This window comes from Zosterops lateralis (genome assembly GCF_965231275.1).
Source record: "Zosterops lateralis genome assembly, chromosome: 3".
In the NCBI taxonomy this organism is placed as follows: Eukaryota; Metazoa; Chordata; class Aves; order Passeriformes; family Zosteropidae; genus Zosterops; species Zosterops lateralis.
In genome coordinates, this window is record NC_139764.1 from 67,934,642 (window position 1) to 67,953,841 (window position 19,200).

General features: G+C 46.6%; 1 protein-coding gene across 2 annotated transcripts; it reads left to right on the top strand.

Moving 5' to 3' along the window:
• Positions 1–1,442: 1,442 nt before the first annotated feature.
• Positions 1,443–17,327, top strand: DDO (D-aspartate oxidase). 2 transcript variants are annotated; one of them, XM_083856599.1, is made up of 6 exons: positions 1,443–1,525; positions 4,414–4,520; positions 6,679–6,886; positions 7,082–7,190; positions 7,957–8,133; positions 10,633–17,327. In XM_083856599.1, the coding sequence occupies exons 3-6, from the start codon at positions 6,715–6,717 to the stop codon at positions 11,198–11,200; spliced, it is 1,026 nt and encodes a 341-aa protein (XP_083712725.1). In that variant the 5' UTR covers positions 1,443–1,525; positions 4,414–4,520; positions 6,679–6,714; the 3' UTR covers positions 11,201–17,327. The 2 variants fall into 2 exon arrangements, with proteins under 2 accessions (XP_083712725.1, XP_083712724.1); XM_083856598.1 differs by lacking the exon at positions 1,443–1,525 and adding an exon at positions 1,935–2,056.
• Positions 17,328–19,200: the final 1,873 nt, after the last annotated feature.

Below are 19,200 nucleotides of genomic sequence, written 5' to 3' on the forward strand. Positions count from 1 at the left end.
GGGGTGATTCTTTTAAAGATTGTCTCCACAGTTCACTGCCAGTGATGAGATTAAAATGTGGTTTTGACTGATGTAATCAGGAACATGGAGAAATAACCAGAGATAAATGGGCTATCTCTCAGTAAATATTTTCACAAAGCTTTTTAAGGGAATGTCATCACTGCTGGTTTCTTATGCATAGAGAGAGAATTCCCCCAGAAGTAAGTAAATAACATGGGACAACAGCAAAATGAGGCCCAGCTGGAACTCCTTGCTGAAACTTGCCATGGACACTGATGCTTGACTTGAACTGGTTAAAGAAGTGGCAGATAAATGGTGCATGCCATTCACAAGATCTGAAATAGGTCAGCACTGCTGTGTTCAGAGAGATCACTTCTGCCCATTGTTATGGCTCTGTTCAGGATAGCACACAAAGCAAAGGGGATTGCTCTAAGGTAAAAGGAAACACTTCTTAAGCACAGCTTGAGCTGGGTTGGTGGTGTGCTGGGAAGCCACTGCCAGTCATGGTTCAGGAAGAACTCCAAGTACAATCAGGGCTGTGTTTGTTCTGTGCCAGAAGGCTGGCAGTCTCTTCCCAAAAACACAAATCATGACTTGCACTTGACCAAATACAATGTCTTTGTTCACCTTTGCAAAATACTTTAGCCCATAGAAGATTCTTTTCAATGACATTATTATTAGATTCGGTATCCCAAACCAGCTTGAATTTTCTGCATCTTATTCTCAGGAAAAAACACACTGGGAATTCCCTGAAACATTCAGACTTGCACAAACAGCTGTCACAGAACGTTTTGATCCAAATAATTCAAATTTGGCAAAGTTCTAAGCAATAAACAGTAGAATCTCAGGAGGAGAAGTAGCAGGCAGTTTTTATCTTAGCTGGAACTGCAACCTCTGTTTATATTTGTATATTTCCATATGTGAAAGGATCCTCTTCAAACCTATTGCAGATACCCTGCAATGACTTAGAACAGTGTTCATTTTACAATACAGCAAGCCCATCAAAATTTTAATTTCTAAACAAGCAAACCTCCGTTCCTCTGCTGCCTTCCCTGTCTTAATCTCCTATTTTTAGAACACTCAGAAAAATCAAGCCATGCTAACATTTGGGAGAATTACTGTTTCTTGTTCCTGTCACTGTTGAAGGGAAAATCCTTTTAAAAATAGGTATCTAAAGATCAGTGATGTGTAATGTATCGTGGCTTTAGTTTTGGGAGGCAAGAACAATCCAACGTGTGTGGTGCCCGCTGTTGCTGTTCATACAGATCTCTGTGTGTATGGCTGGCTGCTGGTGTGAATTCACATGGCTACAGAGAAAAGGCACCTGCTTGGAAGATCCCTGGCAAGATCCTGCTCGACAGGTCTGGAGGGGAGTGGTCGGCAAACACTGTCCTGCTGAAGTGTTCAGGGATGAATGCTCATGCTGTCAAACATTAGCCAAAACATCCTGCCAACGGCTAATGCCCCGGAGGCAATAAACCGGGGTCTATTGCATGCAATTTCATCCTAGAGCTCCTGCAGAGAGGTTTGTTTTTGACAAACTCATGTTTTTCTGCTGAAAACAGCCCTGCCTGGCTGCGCCCATTAGGGATTTGCGGCCTGGCAGGAGCCGCTGTTCCTCCCCGACCTGCGGTGGCGGGAGTTCCCCCCGGGCCGCCCGCGCCATCGCTCGAGCGCTGTGCCAACCCTCAGGCAGCTCCAGAGACACTCGGAACATGACTGCCCGTGAGGGAGGGAAAAGGACAATGCATTCCCTGCAGCGCAGCGGGTCCCGCTGGGCCTCCCCCGGAGGGAATATCAGGGGAAAAGTTCTGGCAGGCGGCGGAGGGCCGGGCCCGGCAGAGGCCGCCGGGCGCTCCGGGAGCGCTGCCAGCGCCGGGGGCGGCCTGAGCCTGGCCCTGAGCCTGAGCCCGGGCCTGGGCCGGGCACAGCCGGCTCCTCCATCCCGCGGGGCGCGGAGCCGGGCCCGGGAAAGCCCCGGGACACGGCGCGGCGGCCCCCGCATTCCCGGGCGGCCGGCTCTTCCAGGCGGGACCAGGCGCCTCCTCCTCACCAGGTATCGCCTGCTCTCTCGCTTGCCTTGTTTCCAGACCGCACTTCTATGTGAAGAAGTAAACGTTGGATGCCAGAGCCCTTCGGCTGCCGAGGGCCGGGGAAGTGCCCGCAGCGGCGGCGTGGGGAATTCCCGTGGGCAGATCCCGTCTCCCGGGGCCGGGAGCGCTCAGCCCACACAGCCGGGCGGGAGGGGGAACCGCAGGGCTCAGCCGGGGGAAGGCCCGGGATGGCAGCTGCTCCCTGTGGCCCTTTTTCCCGGAGCGGCGACATCCCGGCCTGCGGGGAGCGAGGATCGCAGAGGGGACTGCTCTCCTCTCCCCACATCGCTCGGTGTGTGGGTGCTCCTGGTGGAGGTGGCTCTTGCAGGTGGCTGATGGAGGGGTATAACTACCAGCCTTTGGAAAGTGTGTCCCATGCTGGCAAACAACCCTCCTGAAAGGAGGAGCTGAGGCCTCCTGGTAGCCCTGTCACTGCCCTGTGACAGTGGCTCTCTGTGGTGGCCTGCGAATCCTGCTTTCTGGCTGTGGTGCTGCCTGTGCAGGGAGGCTGAGGAGATCCCGGGGAGCCTCTAGAGTCCTTGATCAGTGAGGAAACATCATTCTCGCCTTTCACCTGCAGCACTTCCTAAATGTACACCTCACAGGGCAGCCCAAAGAGCAGTAAGGGGACCTGGCCAGAATCAAAAGGCCAAAATCAGGAGCTCCTCCACGCAAACACGCAAGATTAGATCAGTCTTTGCCCAGAAAAACCTTGGGGTCATGTGAAGGGAAGTAACACCAAGGGTGCTTGTAAACTGGGAAGTGATAAAACAAAAGTAATCAACCGGGAAAGGAAAGGAAAAAAAAAAAAAAAAAGGAAAAAGTGTTCCATGGCATGCTCCTCATCCACCAGGGCAGCTGTACCCACTGTCCCCGTGGATGAGGAGCCCCTGCAGCAGCTCAGAAAGGCTTGAGCCTTTGCTCCCCAGTACCACAGGCTTCACACAATTCAAAAGAGTGTTTTAGCACTTACTTATGATGAAAGTCAGTTAAAAAAAAAAACCCAAATCTACAAACCGAGGCCTTAAAATATAACAGGTTTTGGTTTTCTTTAGTTACTTCCTGTTCTGACTTTTCTGGTCAACAGTTCAGCTGGGCTTTTTCCACTGTTTATTTGGGTGTGTAAATAGGCTTATTTTGGTAGGCCAGCCGGGTTGCGACACAGGCTACGAGCGTCCAGCCTGCTGTGACCACGGGCTGCAGCTGCAGCTGGCAGTGGATGTGCATGTTCCTCTGTGTGTGTGTCTGCTGAGGAACAGTCTATTTATCCATATTGGCCATGTTACCCACTGCCAGAATGATGTTAGAGCTGAAAGTTAGTGGCACTTAGTGGTGACATACAGCTATTTGAGGCAAGAAAGAATAAAGACCCCCTTGTGTCACAGGAGGCTGACATTGTCTCCTCAGCTGTGGGAGTTGGGAGGTGAAGTCATGTCACAAAATATCTCAGCATTTTTAAAACTATGAGAAAAAAACCTGGGAGAAGCAGGAGAGTGGCAGGAACATGAAACCCATATCAGGCAACTGGTGTCCTCATTGCTGGGGAATTACAGCTCCAAGTGACTCTTTCTGGCTTCTGTCCTGTTCTTCATACACTATGAAGGGACAGAGAGCTCAACTGTACCATTTGCCTCTCTCTCCAGCAGTTACTGCAACTGATCTGCCTTTTAAATGCTGATTTTTGCAAAAACACTCAGGCCTGTCTGAGGTGGTAAGAAGTGTCACCCCCACTGGGACTAAGCTGGGCTGCCGCATCAGCTAAAAATAGTTTCTCCTCCTCTGTCCCCCACCCAGCAAGATGCAGGCCGTGCTGCCAGGGCAGAGCCATAGGTAGGGCTTGCACTCAGAGTGGGGTCAGTGACTCTGCAAAGCCCGAGCTGTGCTCACTCATACAAGCTGTGTGTAGCCTCTGCTTTGCACCCAGTTAGTTTTTGGCATGAAGGTTTGTTGTGCTCCTAGACTGCAGCAGTAGGTGCAGGAAAATGGTGTGTTGAACAGGTGCCTGTTGTGGCCTTCTGAGCTGCTCCCACAGGCTCCAGCACTGTCAGCAGCTCCTTCCTGCCCTCACTGGATTTTGCAGCATAAGGATCAGTTGATATCAAACTGGCTCATCTGCAAAAATCCCATCTGAACTGGGTAGACTTGTGAAACCTGAATCTTCACCAAGCCACAGCTCCCCTTTCTTCCCTGGGGACAGGGAGGTCAGTCAGGAAATTCAATCTCCACCATGGTTCAAGGGCTTCAGCAAAGGAGAGTCGTGAGGGACAATCGAAAGCACATCTCTGGCCGGTGGATAATGTATCCGTTGCATATGTTCCAGGGCAGCTGAAAAAGCAGGGCTGTGCTTGTCCGTGGACTGCTGGGAGACTTGCTGGGTGCTCTGAGAGCCACACACCATTTCCACAGCTGCCAGTTCTGAGTGAGAAGGTTTGTTCATAAATATGTGTTTAGATGCCTTTCTCAGAACCAGGTTTCCTAAGTAATTATGGAATTATTACCCAGCTGCTCAATTTCTTGTTACTAATATTCTTCTTTATTTTCCCTTTCCCCTTCCCCCAACATTTTTCCAGACTGGGTTTCCAGGTGTCAGCCATGCAGGTCAGCAGTTCTGGTCCAGGTTCCATTTCCCACCCGTACTGTGTCCTCTTTCTCTGCTGTGCAGGCACTTCTGTAGTCAGCTTGTGAAAGAAGATGTGATAATTAACAGAAAGAAACTTAAGTGTTGCCCTGAGAGGAAGAAGACAGGTTGTAACAACTCTTGGCTGTGATGCAGAAGGAATGCATTGACAGGCAACAGTGCCTGCTGCTCTTTCCCTTCTTACATAGCAGAGGCATCAAATTTTAAGTAGTAAAACCTCAGGGGTAAGTGAGAAGCTGTATGAACAGTTATGAGCAAGGATCTCATAAATAAACCTGACCTATCATAATTCCACATTGTCTGTCTGGCCTAAATTTACACCAAAGATGCCAAAAGCCACAGGAAGTTGGTAAATCAGCCTGTCATTGTAAGTGCAGGCACTGGTTTCCAGTTCTCAGAAAGCAATTAGCGAGGCTGGATTTCTACAGTCACTGATAAGCAAGCCCCATAGGAGAAACCAGAACCATCAGGGCACAAAAGCAGAGGTCTATCTTGCTAAGCATCCTCTATGAGAGTGAATATTGTAGCTATTCTGGGAAAAAAAATTAGTCATAGGCAGAAGGGATCCTCCCCCTACGTCCCTGGTCAGATTTTGGCAGTAACCTATTGAAGGGGTGCAGGAGCACCCCTACTCACCTGGTTCAAAGCTGCTAAAGGATTTATCACCTCTGATGTTGCCCAGTCTCTCTCTTCCGGGCCTGTTTAGTCCTGGCTTCAGGGAGATTGCAGGGTGCACAGAGCCACATGGTTCAGTTGTGCTTGGTGCCTTTGCCAGTGTGAGACCTGAGCTGGCCATGGCCAGGAGCACAGGCTGGCATCTCGCTGGGATGGCAACCAGGTGACTGTCAACCAAGAGCTGTCTGCCACTCCCCAGGACGGGTGTCAGCTCCAAAACTTGCCCAGGACTGTTACCCTTCACTTAGAAGGGTCACACGTTACAATGTGGGTGTGGACCCTCACAGAGGACAGCAGGCAGCAGCAGGGTCAAACATGGAAGGCTCCTTATTTTTCTCACTCCATTACTTATATACACTTTTTAGGGAGGGCCAGGATTGGCCCAAGGGGGTTACAACCCCCTGACTCCATTGGTCACTGTGACCATCAGTCACGTTCTCCTCTCAGAGAACAACTATGCAAAACATATAGATAATTTCTAAAAATACATATAGTTTACATCAAGCAGTGTGAGAATCAGGCTGCAAAGATTCAAACATTTGAAAGCAAGAAATCAGGGGTGACACAGGACAGGGGAAAACAGAGACACTGCACTTCTTGGAGTAGCAATCAGTGGATGAGGAGTGGAGTGTAGCTGCTCCAGGATATGAAGCAAGTTATAAAGTAAGGCAAGGAGAGGCAAAAATACAGGCCCTTGGAGCAGCAAGACTGGCTGGCACCTGGGTACCACCATGTGCTGCTGAGAGAGTATGGCAACCTTGAATGCCCACGAGTCTGTCCAAGGTCTGTCCATGTCTCTGGGTCATGCTGGCAGGTACAAGGACCAACAATGGATTGGAGACCTCCAGTGTGATTTGCTTCTGCTGCCCAGGCAGCAACAGCCCTCCCTGCTGGAGATCCTAATATTCAAGTAACCTTTTTGCTTCAAAAGCTTTAAAAAAGCCAATTTCTCCAGGGCTCTGTACCTTTTGCACCTGACAGGATTGAAAACTTGATGGGTGCCTCACTCCCTCAGGTTTTATTGAGGAAACCTTCCCCAAACCAGCCCAAACACTAGTGCTGAGGATGAGGTAGTGACTGCTGAAAGACTTTTCGAAACTTGTCATATCAGAGACTGATTTTTTTAATTCTGACCACAGCCCTGGTTGCGTGCAGCAGTTAACCTTCAATTAGTTGTTGGGGAGGGATTATGTCACATCTCGTGTGGGTATGTCATAGCCTGATACTGGCCCTGGATGATAATGACATGTGATATGTTGTTTCCAAATGCAGGTGGGAACATCTCTCTTCTGTCTCTGCATCCTGGAGATGGCCTCACCCAAGGTTGCCGTGGTGGGCGCAGGAGTCATCGGCCTGTCCACAGCCCTGTGCATCACAGAGACTTGTCCCACCTGCTCTGTGGCGCTCCTTTCGGACCAGTTCAGCCCCAACACAACGAGTGATGTGGCAGCTGGGATGCTCATCCCTCACACCTATCCAGGTTTGTTTAATTCAGGGCAGCACTGCCCATGGCACCTTATGCAGCTGTGTCCAGGTGTGCAGCAGTGTGTAGAGGCTCAGGAAGAAAAGTTCCTTGACCTGTGTTCCCTGTCTGTCCCATATCCTTGACACTCCTTTGTATGCTTCTCCACTTTGCATTATTCCTCTCTGCACGTTTGGTTTTGTTCACATGCAGACACACCGATCCACAGGCAGAAGCAGTGGTTCAAAGAGACCTTCACTTACCTTTTTGCCATCAGCAACTCAGCCGAGGCATCAGAGGCTGGCATTCACCTGGTCTCTGGGTAAGAACTGCCCCTGGGGCAGCCTTTGGTACATTTGTGCTGTGTTCTGGAACAGGCAGACAGGTTTTTTTTGCCAGAATTCAGGGGTATTCCTTTCAAGGAATAGCTTTTATAGTCCATATTCCCAAGAAACTGCATTGTAGTTGCTCAAACACAATGTATTTTTAGGCAAAATTCAGGAACAGAAGTCTGCCCAGCACCAAATACCTTTTAATAACCAATGTTTTCCACACTGTCACCCACTAGTTGTTTGCAGTAGGGATCATATCCATAGGGATGGGACTGCAGGATCCTCCAGCTTCAGCAGCTAGGTACAGGGATTCAACTGGGGGTGTTTTATGCTGCCTATTATGTACTCAAATTCGCCTCGTGGGAGTATTGAGACTGAGCACTCCGTAGCTTTATGGATATCCAAGGAATGGTGAACAGGTGTGCAAGTGGCCCCACCAGGTCCAGCCAGGTGTTTGCAGTTGTGGGAACACAGTGTGAGGGCAGTCTGTACATACACTATCACTGGAAGGGCTCTCTGCAGTTTATTAACCTGCGTGTGCCACCCTAAAGCTCAGCTTTCTGACCCTCTGCCTCTTTGCCCAGTCAAGCGTTGCAGGAGCAGACAATGTTTCCCCATTGCTGTTTAACCTTGCAGAGCTGCACTGATGGGGGAAAGAGGTTCCTGAGCTCCTGGGTTTGTGCTAAGATTGCCATGACACATAACATGGCAGAGCAATACCAGTGAAGTTTTCCAGGTTTTTCTCTGTCTTTTTAGTTGGCAGGTGTTTAAAAGCACTCCCAAGGAAGCGTTACCTTTCTGGTCAGATATTGTGCTGGGATTTCGAGCAATGTCTGAAGCAGAACTCCTAAAGTTCCCGCAGCACCAATTTGGTCAGGCCTTTACGACCCTGAAATGTGACTGCCCACCCTACCTGCTGTGGCTGGAGAAAAGGTAGGTTTTGCTGCAGGTTGGGCATACAGAGGGAAACCCTGGCAGGGGGACTGGAGGCAAGACAGGGTCTCCTTGAGAGCCTTGAACAAAACTGGAAAAAGGCTGTTTCTCATTGCAGAAAATTCAGCAAGCTCTTGCTTGGGGAGAAGCACAGGAAAAAAATACCCAACTTTTCTAAAATGTGAAAGGCCCCTTTTATGCAATGTCCACTTTCTCCCAGTGTGTCTGTACTGTGGGGCTTGGAGTGTGAGCAACCCTGGGCATAGGGCCAACACAGCCACAGGGGCCATGCTTGGCCTGCCAGACCTTGAAGGTACATCAGGAACCTGCCATGTCCTGAGAAAACGTTTGGCTGCTCCACATTTGCCAAACTTCCCAGATAATATCCGTCTGTTTTTGAAGATACGTGCAGCCCCTGAGAGAATAAGCACATCTAGGAAGGTGTCTTCTTGTGAAGGCTTTGCACTTATGAAATAGCTGGACCAATTAATCTCAAATTTGTTCAACTATTGGAGTAATTTCTTAATCCATTTAAATGAAAAAAACCCAAAATATTAAACAGCATCTCTTGTAACAAATTTTTTGAAAATGTTTGCCTGCATAAGATGGGTAATGTACTCACTCTGAGGAAGTCATGGCTTCAGAGTTCATCCCTGGATTGACATCAAAGTTAGAAAATGTGCCGATTTCCAAGGTTTTAAGTTCCCCCCAATACCTCAATTTGGGAGAATCGCAGGAGAGACAGGATGCAGACCTAAAAGGGCTTTGGCACCCTGGAACATACTGAGATAAGTATTTAATCCAAGTAAGTACCTTTAAAGTGAGCAAATGTCTGTATCCTCTTGAGAGAAAGAGACAGGCTGCAATGCTGATTTGGAGTTAAGTAAAGAGATGTGTACTGACACCACGGTACAAATTGCCAGCTCAGCTGGTTACTTGGATGCCTTTCATCACACTGCAAAATGTGAAAAAGCATTTCTTGTAGCAGCCAGGCGGGCTGGGAGTTCTCCTGTGGCACCAGTGCCATGTGAGGTCTGTGCCATCTACTCTGTACACATGATCTGTCATGTTTCATTGCCTAACTGAAGCAAATTTCTGCTGCAGGACAGCTAAGTTGTACAACCCATTTAGTATCTGTCATGTGTTTTCTGCTCCCTCCTAATTTCTACTGTAGTCTCCTTATTTCTCAAAGGATGTAGTCTAATGAGTCTAATTTTTTTTCTCTTCTCCCTGGTGATGAGAAGTGAGAGACTATTAAACATGTAACTAATTCTCAAACCCCTAGTGACCTGAGCAGTATTTATAGATCACTCTCCTGGCAATCCACAAGGAAAATTGTTATTGTGCCCACCTTGCTTGGCCAAAAATAGACTTCAGGAATTTTTTCCTGCTTACTTGCCCAAATTCAGGAGTTTTCAGCAGGCTTTTTTACTGGTGTATTTTTTATGGAATTGTGACAGAGTCCCAGTTACAATTCTTAGGAGCTCTCCCTGCAAGTTGCCCAGCCACAGCTGCTGCATGAGATCTCCCCTGTTCTTCCCAGACAGCTTCAGTGTCCTGCTACATCAGGCCCCAGAGCATCAACTGTGCCCTGGACTCTTGGCTCACTCACTGCTCTGTGGGACCCCACTGCCTTTACAGTGGGGTTGATGACTTTGCCAGCTGCTAGAATGTTGCAGAGGATGGGATTTTCCACTTAGGGCATCACAGACCTGTCTCCTGACTTGCTTATGCTAAAACCCCCAGCACTGGGATCCAGCTGACAGCATGCAGTGACTCCATCTCATACCAGCGATTTTCCACAGGGAAGGGCTTCAAAATTCAGGCAAGTTCAGGGGAGGATTTGGCTTGAAATTGAGCTCAAAAATGAATCTCAAGAGGTGACTTTCAGTAAGGAGCAGACATGCATGTGTAATGCTCTGAGCCATCCTGGGTGACTCCTGGCTGCTGCTGCAGAAGGTTATGGGCACCCTGGGGGTCCTGTGCCACATCTGCCCAGCCTTAGTACAGATCTTTGGGCTTTGCACATGACACTACATGGCTACATAGCTCAGGGGGTGAGTTGGGAATGAATGTGACAGCATATAACAGGCACATTGAAAAGGGTCTAGTATGATAGCTCTGCCACTAGCACGAGCAAGTTGGTAAATAAATCTGTTGTTTCCCAGCTTGCTTGGGCTGTTAAAGCTTGGTACTATTACAGAAAGGAATCAAGACAGTGAGGACCTGGCTGCCTAGGTCTGATGCCACACCCTTCTCTAAACTGCTCAGCTTGCTGTACTTTTTCCACCCTGACCAGGCTAAATATCTTTGGTGAAATCAGACAAATCACAAACAGAACCCCCAGGGCATTTTCTTTGCTTTTTGTCCCATCTATTATTTGGTTTTGATTAGTATGTAAAGGCAAAGGCAATCTATCTCATTTACTTAATATCCATAATAATTATGTAAGGGGTTAGGGGTTTCCTTTTTGCCTCACTTCTGGAGTCTTTTTTGCAGGTTGAAAGCAGCTGGTGCCCAGATGTACACCAGGAAAGTGGCAGACCTGTGGGAGCTGCACAGTGAATACAACATCGTTGTCAACTGCGCAGGCATGGGAGCCCACCAGCTGGTGGGGGACAAGCAGCTCTTCCCTGTCAGGGGACAAGTCCTCAAGGTTCATGCTCCTTGGGTGAAACAATTCATCCGGGATGGGGATGGCTTAACTTACATCTACCCAGGGATACACAGGGTGACCCTGGGGGGAACCAGGGAAAAGGGGAGCTGGAGTCTCTCCCCTGATGCTGGCACTACTAAAGACATCTTTGACAGATGCTGCTCCCTGGAGCCCTCACTGCAGGGAGCTCAGGATATGGAGGTGAAGGTGGGCCTGAGGCCATCCAGGCAGGGCGTGAGGGTGCAGAGAGAGGTTTTGAGCCAAGGAGGAGTTGAGCTCCCAGTGGTCCACAACTATGGGCATGGGGCAGGTGGCTTTTCAGTGCACAGGGGCACAGCCATCGAGGCTGCTCACCTGGTGGAAGAGTGCATTTCTGCTCTGCAAGTCTCCTCATCAAGGGCCAAGCTTTGAATCCCTTTTCCATTAACAGCTAGTGATGCATCTCCTAAGTAGCACCTTGACTTTCAGTCCACTACTGTATAGAAGGGAACTAAGTCAACAGCTTGTTCCAGTGCAGATACTCAGTGATATCTTCTACCACTTTGGAAAGGCGTGATGTGTTGATCCAAGTATTAGTCCAGCTAATCATCTCCTCCATCTGCCCTGGGCATTTGTCCTAGCCTCACACGAAGAAAACAAGATACATAAATACTCTTCACATAACAGGGATCAGATTGCTGCACTATAACACAAATAACATCAATTCAGCATTTCTGAATCTGCATCTAAAGGGTGTCATATGCAGTAGACTCAGATTCAGTAAAAAAAGGTTGTCTCCTCTTGTACCAAATCTAATCTAGAATTGCCCTTGTTTCTGCCACCTTGCTAACAAATTTATCATTGTCTGTATGATTTAGAAGGAAAAGAAAACCCCATGCAGTGCTGCGTTACAATGCTCCAGGTCAGCTCTTAAAGAAAGCAGTGTTAGGTCACTGTCACCCACAGTGACCAGGCAAGTGTGATTTTGAGAGCAGGTCTGTGATACCCATCACTGCATTTGCTCGTATTGCACCTCAGGAAACTTAAACTGTCTGCTAATGTTGCCCCACATGAGCTACAGTTTTGTGCTTCTTTTCTCACACTAGTTTGCAAATCTGGTTTTCTCCTTCAAGGCCCTCAGATTTTGCTTTCAGAAATCAGTGATATCCCCCCAGCACCTCCCCTCCACCCCTGCACAGGAGCATTGATATGGCCTTTGTTCTGCTGAACAGGATTTTTCAGAGTGGGCTTGGGAATGCAACATCCCTTTTCTACTCCACAACAACACCGTCTGCTTTCCTTGCAACAGTTGATATGAATAAATTGGAGACAAACCAACAAGTATTCTAACATCACCATCAGTTTTGTAGAAGAGCCTTTCAAGACTAGATAAACACTCTAAAGAAAAATTTGTCTGTAACTAGACATGAACAAGCTCCTCTGCTGTAAGAAAGCTGAGTCACCAGAGCCCAGATTCTCTCACTCCATGGCAGAGGATCTGTTTGGCTTTACACTCCCCTCAGCAATTCAAACCCTTTGATGGGTCTGAAGATAATCATTCCCCAAAATTGGATCTTACCATCAAAGTACAGGTCTGACTTAGTGATTAAATGCCTCATTAAATCTTAAATGGCTCATTTGAGTGTATTATCATCCATTTTGTCTAGCTTTTTTGTCCATAGAATTGCAAAACTATTCAAAATCCGTCAATAATTTCAGAGATTAAAATTAACTGATAAATAAATTTCTAATAATGGAGCAAAGGTCACTTCTGTAGTGTTTCCTTTCATAAACAAGGGATTTTCTTTAATTTGGGATGGCCTGACAGGGCCAAGAAAGGCCACATTCAGCCATGGCGGCCAACTCCTGCTGTTCTCAGGGGAGATGAGGTCAGTTATCATTTGCAAGGGGCAGCTGTCAGAAGAAACATCACCAAATTAAATTATAAATCAATAAGCACCTGGGACCAGGCTAAGCCAGCCCTGCCTTCAGCAGCCTTGTCCTCTTTTTCTCAGTTCTGAAGGCTAATTTTGCATTCCCCCCTCCATCCCCCCCATTTGTCCTTTCCAGTGGTATGAGAGGGCAGAGCTGCAGCTTTTGGCAATAGTGTTGGCGTAGGGCTTGTCAAACTGCAGCTTTGTCCTCAGCTAACACAGAACATAAAAATACATGGAAAAAGAACATAAGAATGGGCTCTTTTTTCTTAATCTTTATTTTAAGCTTAAAAATAGCAAACAGTATAACTAATCCAGGAGCAAGAAACACTACCAATGATAATAGGGTGATCATAGCCCCATAAGAAAGCAAAGCCGTGCTTGTGCACTTCTTCTCTGCAGGGCAATGAGGCTTCTTCTACTTCTAAAAATTGCCTTGTTGATACAGTGTCAGAATAGGTTTGGCTGCAAAGCTTATCTGTCTGATGTCCTAGCTCAGCTCATGGGCAGAAGAGGGGACAGCCACTTCTGTCCTTGGGTCTTCCTCATCTGAGGGGTAGCTTAGTGTTATAGATGATTTATCTTCCACATAGTTCTTGACTTGCTTCTAAAACCATTTATGGTGTTTCTGTATTCCCCAACATCCTGTGAAAACAGGTTCTGTAAAGGGAGAAACTTCTTTGTCCAGGAGCAGAGCTCGTTGCCTTCACCTTTGTCTTGAACCTGAAAACAACATCTGATGCCCCTTTCTTGCATATTATGAGAGGTAGTGACTCCATGGCCCATTTGAGTTCATAAAGCTCCACCATACTCTCTCTCATACTCTTCTTTCCCACCTTGAAGTATCTTGGTTTACATAATACATAAATGCCTCACTTTCACAAGCCTTGATCTTCATGGGGATCTGTTGGAGAAGACAGTAAAGCATAAGCAATCCCAGAGGTTTCTTCTCCAAGTGATAGAGCAGCCAACAAGGAAAGGTGCTGTGCTGGACCCTGTTCTTGCCAACACAGAGGGGCTGGTGTCACAAGTGAAGATATTTCTCAGGGGTCAGTATTGGGGCTGGTACTGTTTAAAATCTTTGTCAGTGACATGGACAGTGGGACTGAGTGCACCCTCAGCAAGTTTGCCAATGACACCAGGCTGAGTGGTGCACTGGAGGGAAGGGATATCATCCAGAGGAACCCTGTCAGGTTTGAGAGGTGGGACTGTGCAAACCTTGTCATGTTCAACAAGGCCAAGTGCAGGGTCCTGCATCTGGGTTGGGGCAATCACAAACACAAATACAGGTTGGGTGGAGAAGGGCCTGGGGGTGTTGGTTGAGGAGAAGCTCAACATGACCCAGCAATGTGTGCTCACAGCCCAGGAAGCCAACTGTATCCTTGTCTACATCAAAGCAGAGTGACCAGCAGGTTGAGGAAGGTGATTCTGCCCCTCTGCTCTGCTCTTGTGAGACCCCACTGGAGTGCTGCATCCAGCTCTGGGGGATCCCAACATAAGAAGAATATGCACCTACTGGAGTGAGTCCAGAGGAGATGATGAAGAGGATCAGAGGGCTGGAGAACCTCTCCTATATACGTAGGCTGAGAGAGCTGGGGTTGTTCAACCTGGAGAGGAGACAGCTCTGAGGACACTTTACAGCACCTTCCAGTACCTAAAGTGGGATTACAAGAGAGGTGGAGAGAGACTTTTTGCAAGGGCATGTAGTGACAGGACAAGGAGGAATGACTTTAAAATGAAAGAGGGTGGATTTAGATTAGAAAGAAATTCTTCACTGTGAGGGTGGTGAGGCCCTGGCACAGGTTGTCTAGAGATGTGAGTGCCTTATACCTGGAAGGATCTAAGGCCAGGTTAAATGGGGCTTTAAGCAACCTGGTCTAATAGATGGTGTGCCTGACCATGCTAGGGGGTGGAACTAGATGATCTTTAATGTCCTTTCCAACCCAAACCATTTCATAACTCTATGACCTCTCTTCTCTTCATAATATATTAAAATGCTTCATAGTCACTAATAAGCATTTAAGTGGTAACCAGATACCTGTCCTGAGTAGGTACTTCTACATGTTTCAGAGGCCATGGCTGAGGCTGGATAGTGAGGCAGTCTTCCTCCCAGCTCAGCCAGGTATTCTCTGCTGTTAGCTATACTAATTTTCACCTGCTGTTACTTTGTGCAAGCTCATGAGATGGTTCTTGCAACTCCTTGAGGCAAATTTGCATTTTACTGCCTTGAACAAACTGGTACCACTGGCAGATCAGTGATTTGCCTCTCTCATGGGTCTGTGGAGGAACACTGGCCCTACCTCTAAGATGGCAATTGGTGGCTTCTCTCCACTGTGAAGGATGGATGATTTATCCTTACCTTGTCTCTCTATCCTGTATGCAGTTGCTGACCCATGAGAAGATCTTCCCTCTTACCCCATGCCAGATTAGCTTCTTAATGGGTCCTTGGTGACAGATGTTGTTAAAGGCAGATCATAGCGAGTGGATTGCTCTCATCTGCAGCTTCACAGTTTCCTCTGAAGCTGTCAGAGGGTGGTGGAGCACAGCTTCATAGGTTCTCACTGCAAAGCTCTGCCAATTCTCCCCTCTTAGTCTTTGTGTCTCCTTGCAACTATTCTGTTACTATGGCTTTCGCTGTTTGCCTGCCACAAGTCTCATTTAATGGCTTGCATTTCTCTAGATCCCTTAGAGCACTTAAACCAGTGTCACTTGCCATCCTCTTTTTTCTTCAGCTGTTTTAAGTAAAAACTTATACACTGGCTCTTATAGTGCAACAATTTCCATTAGCGTTCCTAAAAAACCTACAAACCAGTAACATCTGCTTTTCATGAATTTGTTACTATCCCTTGCATTTATTTGTTCTAAAGCCTCATCTAATGACCCTTCAATCTGAGGCAGCTTCCCTGCATTATCCTTTTAACAAATGGTTCTGCCATAGGAATTTCACTAAGCTTTTCTGTGCTGAACACAGACACAAGTAATCTGTTTAGCTGTTGTGTTAGGACGTGTTTCCTCTCAAACTCCTTTGCCACCCTGGTCATCTGCTGACTGCACACCCATGTCACTTGCAGAGCCCCCCAGCAGGCTCCCTGCTCCTGCTAGGATAGAGGAGGCTTTTTGTCTAGAAGCAAGTTTCCTCAAAATATTTTTTTAGTCTTTTCCTTTTTGTTTCAGCTTTTAATTTGATAGAGTTCATGTCCTTTTCCTAATTTGGAGGGGATCTATTTTGGTTCTTTCCCATGCAATTTTTATCATGCTATTACAATGACCCAGTAATTATCTTCCTTCTGGGATATGTCTGATATTTGAGACTTGTGGTTATAAAGAGGTCAAAATGGCACCTTTAAACAAATTTCATCACAATTCCCTGCTCCTCTCTTCCTCCTCACTTCCCCACTGTCTAGCTTGAAATTATTTTTTAAATCTTACTCCTTCTCACAGAAGTTTTCTCCCTGGTTAAGTCATGCCACAAAAATATTGAGCATTCTATTCGGAAACCTCATCTTTTTGTTCCAAAAGCTTTCAGTTTGCCAAGAATATGTCCTGATATTTTGGGAATACCTGAACATCCTTTCGTTATGCTTCCCCAGGCATGGAAAATTTGAATAATCTAAAATACATCCTAGATACAGAGTGATGCTGCCCTGTGCCAACTGCACACCTGCCCACGAAGGGGAGTCACACTATTTCAGTGCCTTCAGGCCAGCTCACTGACACTGACTGCTTACAGGCAGTTGAAGTTTGTTGAGATGAGTCCTGTCTTGCTTCAGCTGCCCAGCCCCAGGTGTTGGTCTCCAGCAATATCTCCCCAGCCATCCCTGAGTTTCTGCTCCTCACACATGACTCATGCCAGGAACTGAAGCAAAGCTGTGGCCTTTGTTACTTCTCCAGCTCCAGCTGAAGCTGAGCTGAGCTGGCAGGTGAGGAATTTTCAAAACTCCATTTTGATCTTAAATCTGTCTGTGCTGCAGCATCAGCTCTGTAGTTTTCATCTGAAATTGCAAAACAAGTGTAAGGAAACACTTGCACATGGGAGAGGATTAAGAGTGGAAGGTCCATTAAACCTCCCTGACCTCCCCGTGCTGATGAAAGGTGTCCTGAAAGAAAGACTTAGCTGTCACCTGGGCAAAGCATTTTATCCCTGTGCTGTTCCTTAAGCCCATGCATGTCTGGACATAAGTTATCTAAATTGTGCTTGAGTATTTCCTTCTTATCCACACTTTCTGATCTACATTGAAGAGGCACCCCTGGCAGATGGCAACCAATCTGTCACACTGACATGGAACTTCAAAGGTGTAATTGTGGTATAGAAAGAGAACGATTATATTTTGAGACATTTTTCTAAATTCTTGTGATTCCAGAGAGCAGATGGGATGTGTGATGGATTTTAGAGCTTGAGCACAAAATAATAGTTTTCCACAACAGGAAATTTTGTTGATTTTCTTCACAGAAACAATGCCATAAAGTCATATTGTCTTGATATAGACTTTTGCTTCTGTTTAAAACAAATTTCTGGAAAATACAGGAAAATTGGCATTCACCATTCATTACTATTCTCTTCCAGTCAAGGACTCTTTGAGATAAACTGCAAATTCATTAGGAATAAATGTAGCAATTAGAGATAACATCATGGCCTGGACCGAGATTTTTATTGTTTTCACCGCAATCAAGTGACTATTGTTACGTTGTCCGCGGCTTTAGTCTATCCTGCTCTCTTCCCTACTTTCCACCAGAGGGAGATGTTGGATCAAGCAGTTGCTGAAAAAACCCTCACACCATCTCAAAGAGCAAATGGAGTGATGTTCAATTCAGTGGATATCTGGGTGCCTGTCGGGCTCCCACATACCTACAACGTTTGGGGGACTTGGGTGCTTCAACAGAGCTCTAAAAAGGGCTCGTGGATCAGTTATTTATGGAGAACACTTTAAAAAAGTACAAGAAAATGTGAAGGCAGCAGCATACTAGAAGCAGTTGTTAAATAAAAAATCCAAACCAACAAAAGCCTGGATAAAGCTGCTGCTATAGCAGTGTGTCCCAGAGTTTTTCTTCCACCAAAAGGCTGGAGAGAAAATCATTGTCTTGGATAGCCAAGTGTCCTCAGTTCCTCGTGTTGTGGGTTCTTGGGGTCCCCCAGCTCCTCACGTTATGCCTGGGCTGGACATCCTGTGGGGCAGTCCCTGTGGGGCTGCACCCTGGTCCAAGTGTCCACTGGCTCCTGACCAGGCTTCTGGTGAGCCCAGACACTGTCTTGGGTGCTCAGGTATTAGAAATTACTGCTGCTTCAAGATCTGAAATGGACTGGTTTCATTCTGGGAATTTTCCCCTCATGTCTATTTTCCTCAAGGAAGAAGTAAAAATTACATATTTTGGAGAAGGAGAAGCAGATATGAGTCACAACTCAGGCTTATTAAGGAAGGGATCTGCTAGGGAGAAAAGAAAGGGGGAAGAAACTTTTCTGAAGGTGAACAACTTCATACAAATGGTATTTCTAAAAGTAAGAGCAGTTTCAAGGGAATATTTTTCCTGTGTTTTGCTTTCGTCCTTTGAAACTGTCTTACACCACTGACGGCAGCCAGCACTAGGGGAGCTCTGCCCCACATCACTTTCTTCTGTTCCTGTTAATGTCCATTACCCACCATAAGGACAATGTATTTCTCACATAGTAAGAGGCATGTACCATGTACATCACGTGCTGTGCTCCCCCAGTTGTCACATCTCCTGCCTTTTAATTCAACTTCTCCAAAGTCCTAGTCAAACAGGTGATATCTGAGCCTTACATTAGCCTTTCCTTCAATTTGGGAGCCAAACAGAGGAGGGGAGGTTTGTTTATTTTCTGTGTCATCAGAGAATTAAGCAACTGAGCCAGCTGTCAGTGTTTCAGAACCTGTGTGTGAGCGTTCAGTCAGCATTTTGGCTAAAATGAAGTTCTAAAAACAGCTCTTCCCTCAGGGAACACAGTAGACCCATGGAGGGAGCTTTTGTGTCACACAAATGAATGGTTTAGGTTGCTTAAAGAATCATCATCAAATATATTAGTGAAAACAAACTTTAGTAGAAATTTACAAAAGTCAGGCAAAGCTCAATGGCAAGCCTTACTCTAATAGTGCATGGGTAATACATATAAAGGAAAAGCAATTAGAATCAATTTAGAGTTATTTATATGGAGGCCAGGGATGTAAAAAGGGGTAAGGAAGAAAAGGTTAAGGGAGACTTCCTGGTGGGTCGTGAGATTCAGAGTCAACTCCCTTGCTTACTAGACTGCTTCTCAGACAGGTGCCCACACATGGCTGAGTCTGATCTTAGACTCACACATGGTCAATTGTTTATGTCTAAAGGAAGCACTTAAATGTTAGATTAACCAAGGATCAACTACAAAGAGTAATGACAGTTATGGATTCAAGATAATAACATGCATACTATATTTGCTATAGGGTTTCCAAGTCAATACACACCCCCAGATATATGCATGCAAATGTACAAAGGTAATACACATAGAGG

What these genes read in the sequence shown, in the direction of transcription:
- DDO (XM_083856599.1), top strand. Translation starts at nt 6,715, where the DNA reads ATGGCCTCACCCAAGGTTGCCGTGGTGGGCGCAGGAGTCATCGGCCTG. An exon ending in GGCATTCACCTGGTCTCTGG is followed by an intron (nt 7,191 to 7,956) that starts GTAAGAACTGCC and finishes CTGTCTTTTTAG; the next exon opens with TTGGCAGGTGTTTAAAAGCA. An exon ending in CTGCTGTGGCTGGAGAAAAG is followed by an intron (nt 8,134 to 10,632) that starts GTAGGTTTTGCT and finishes TCTTTTTTGCAG; the next exon opens with GTTGAAAGCAGCTGGTGCCC.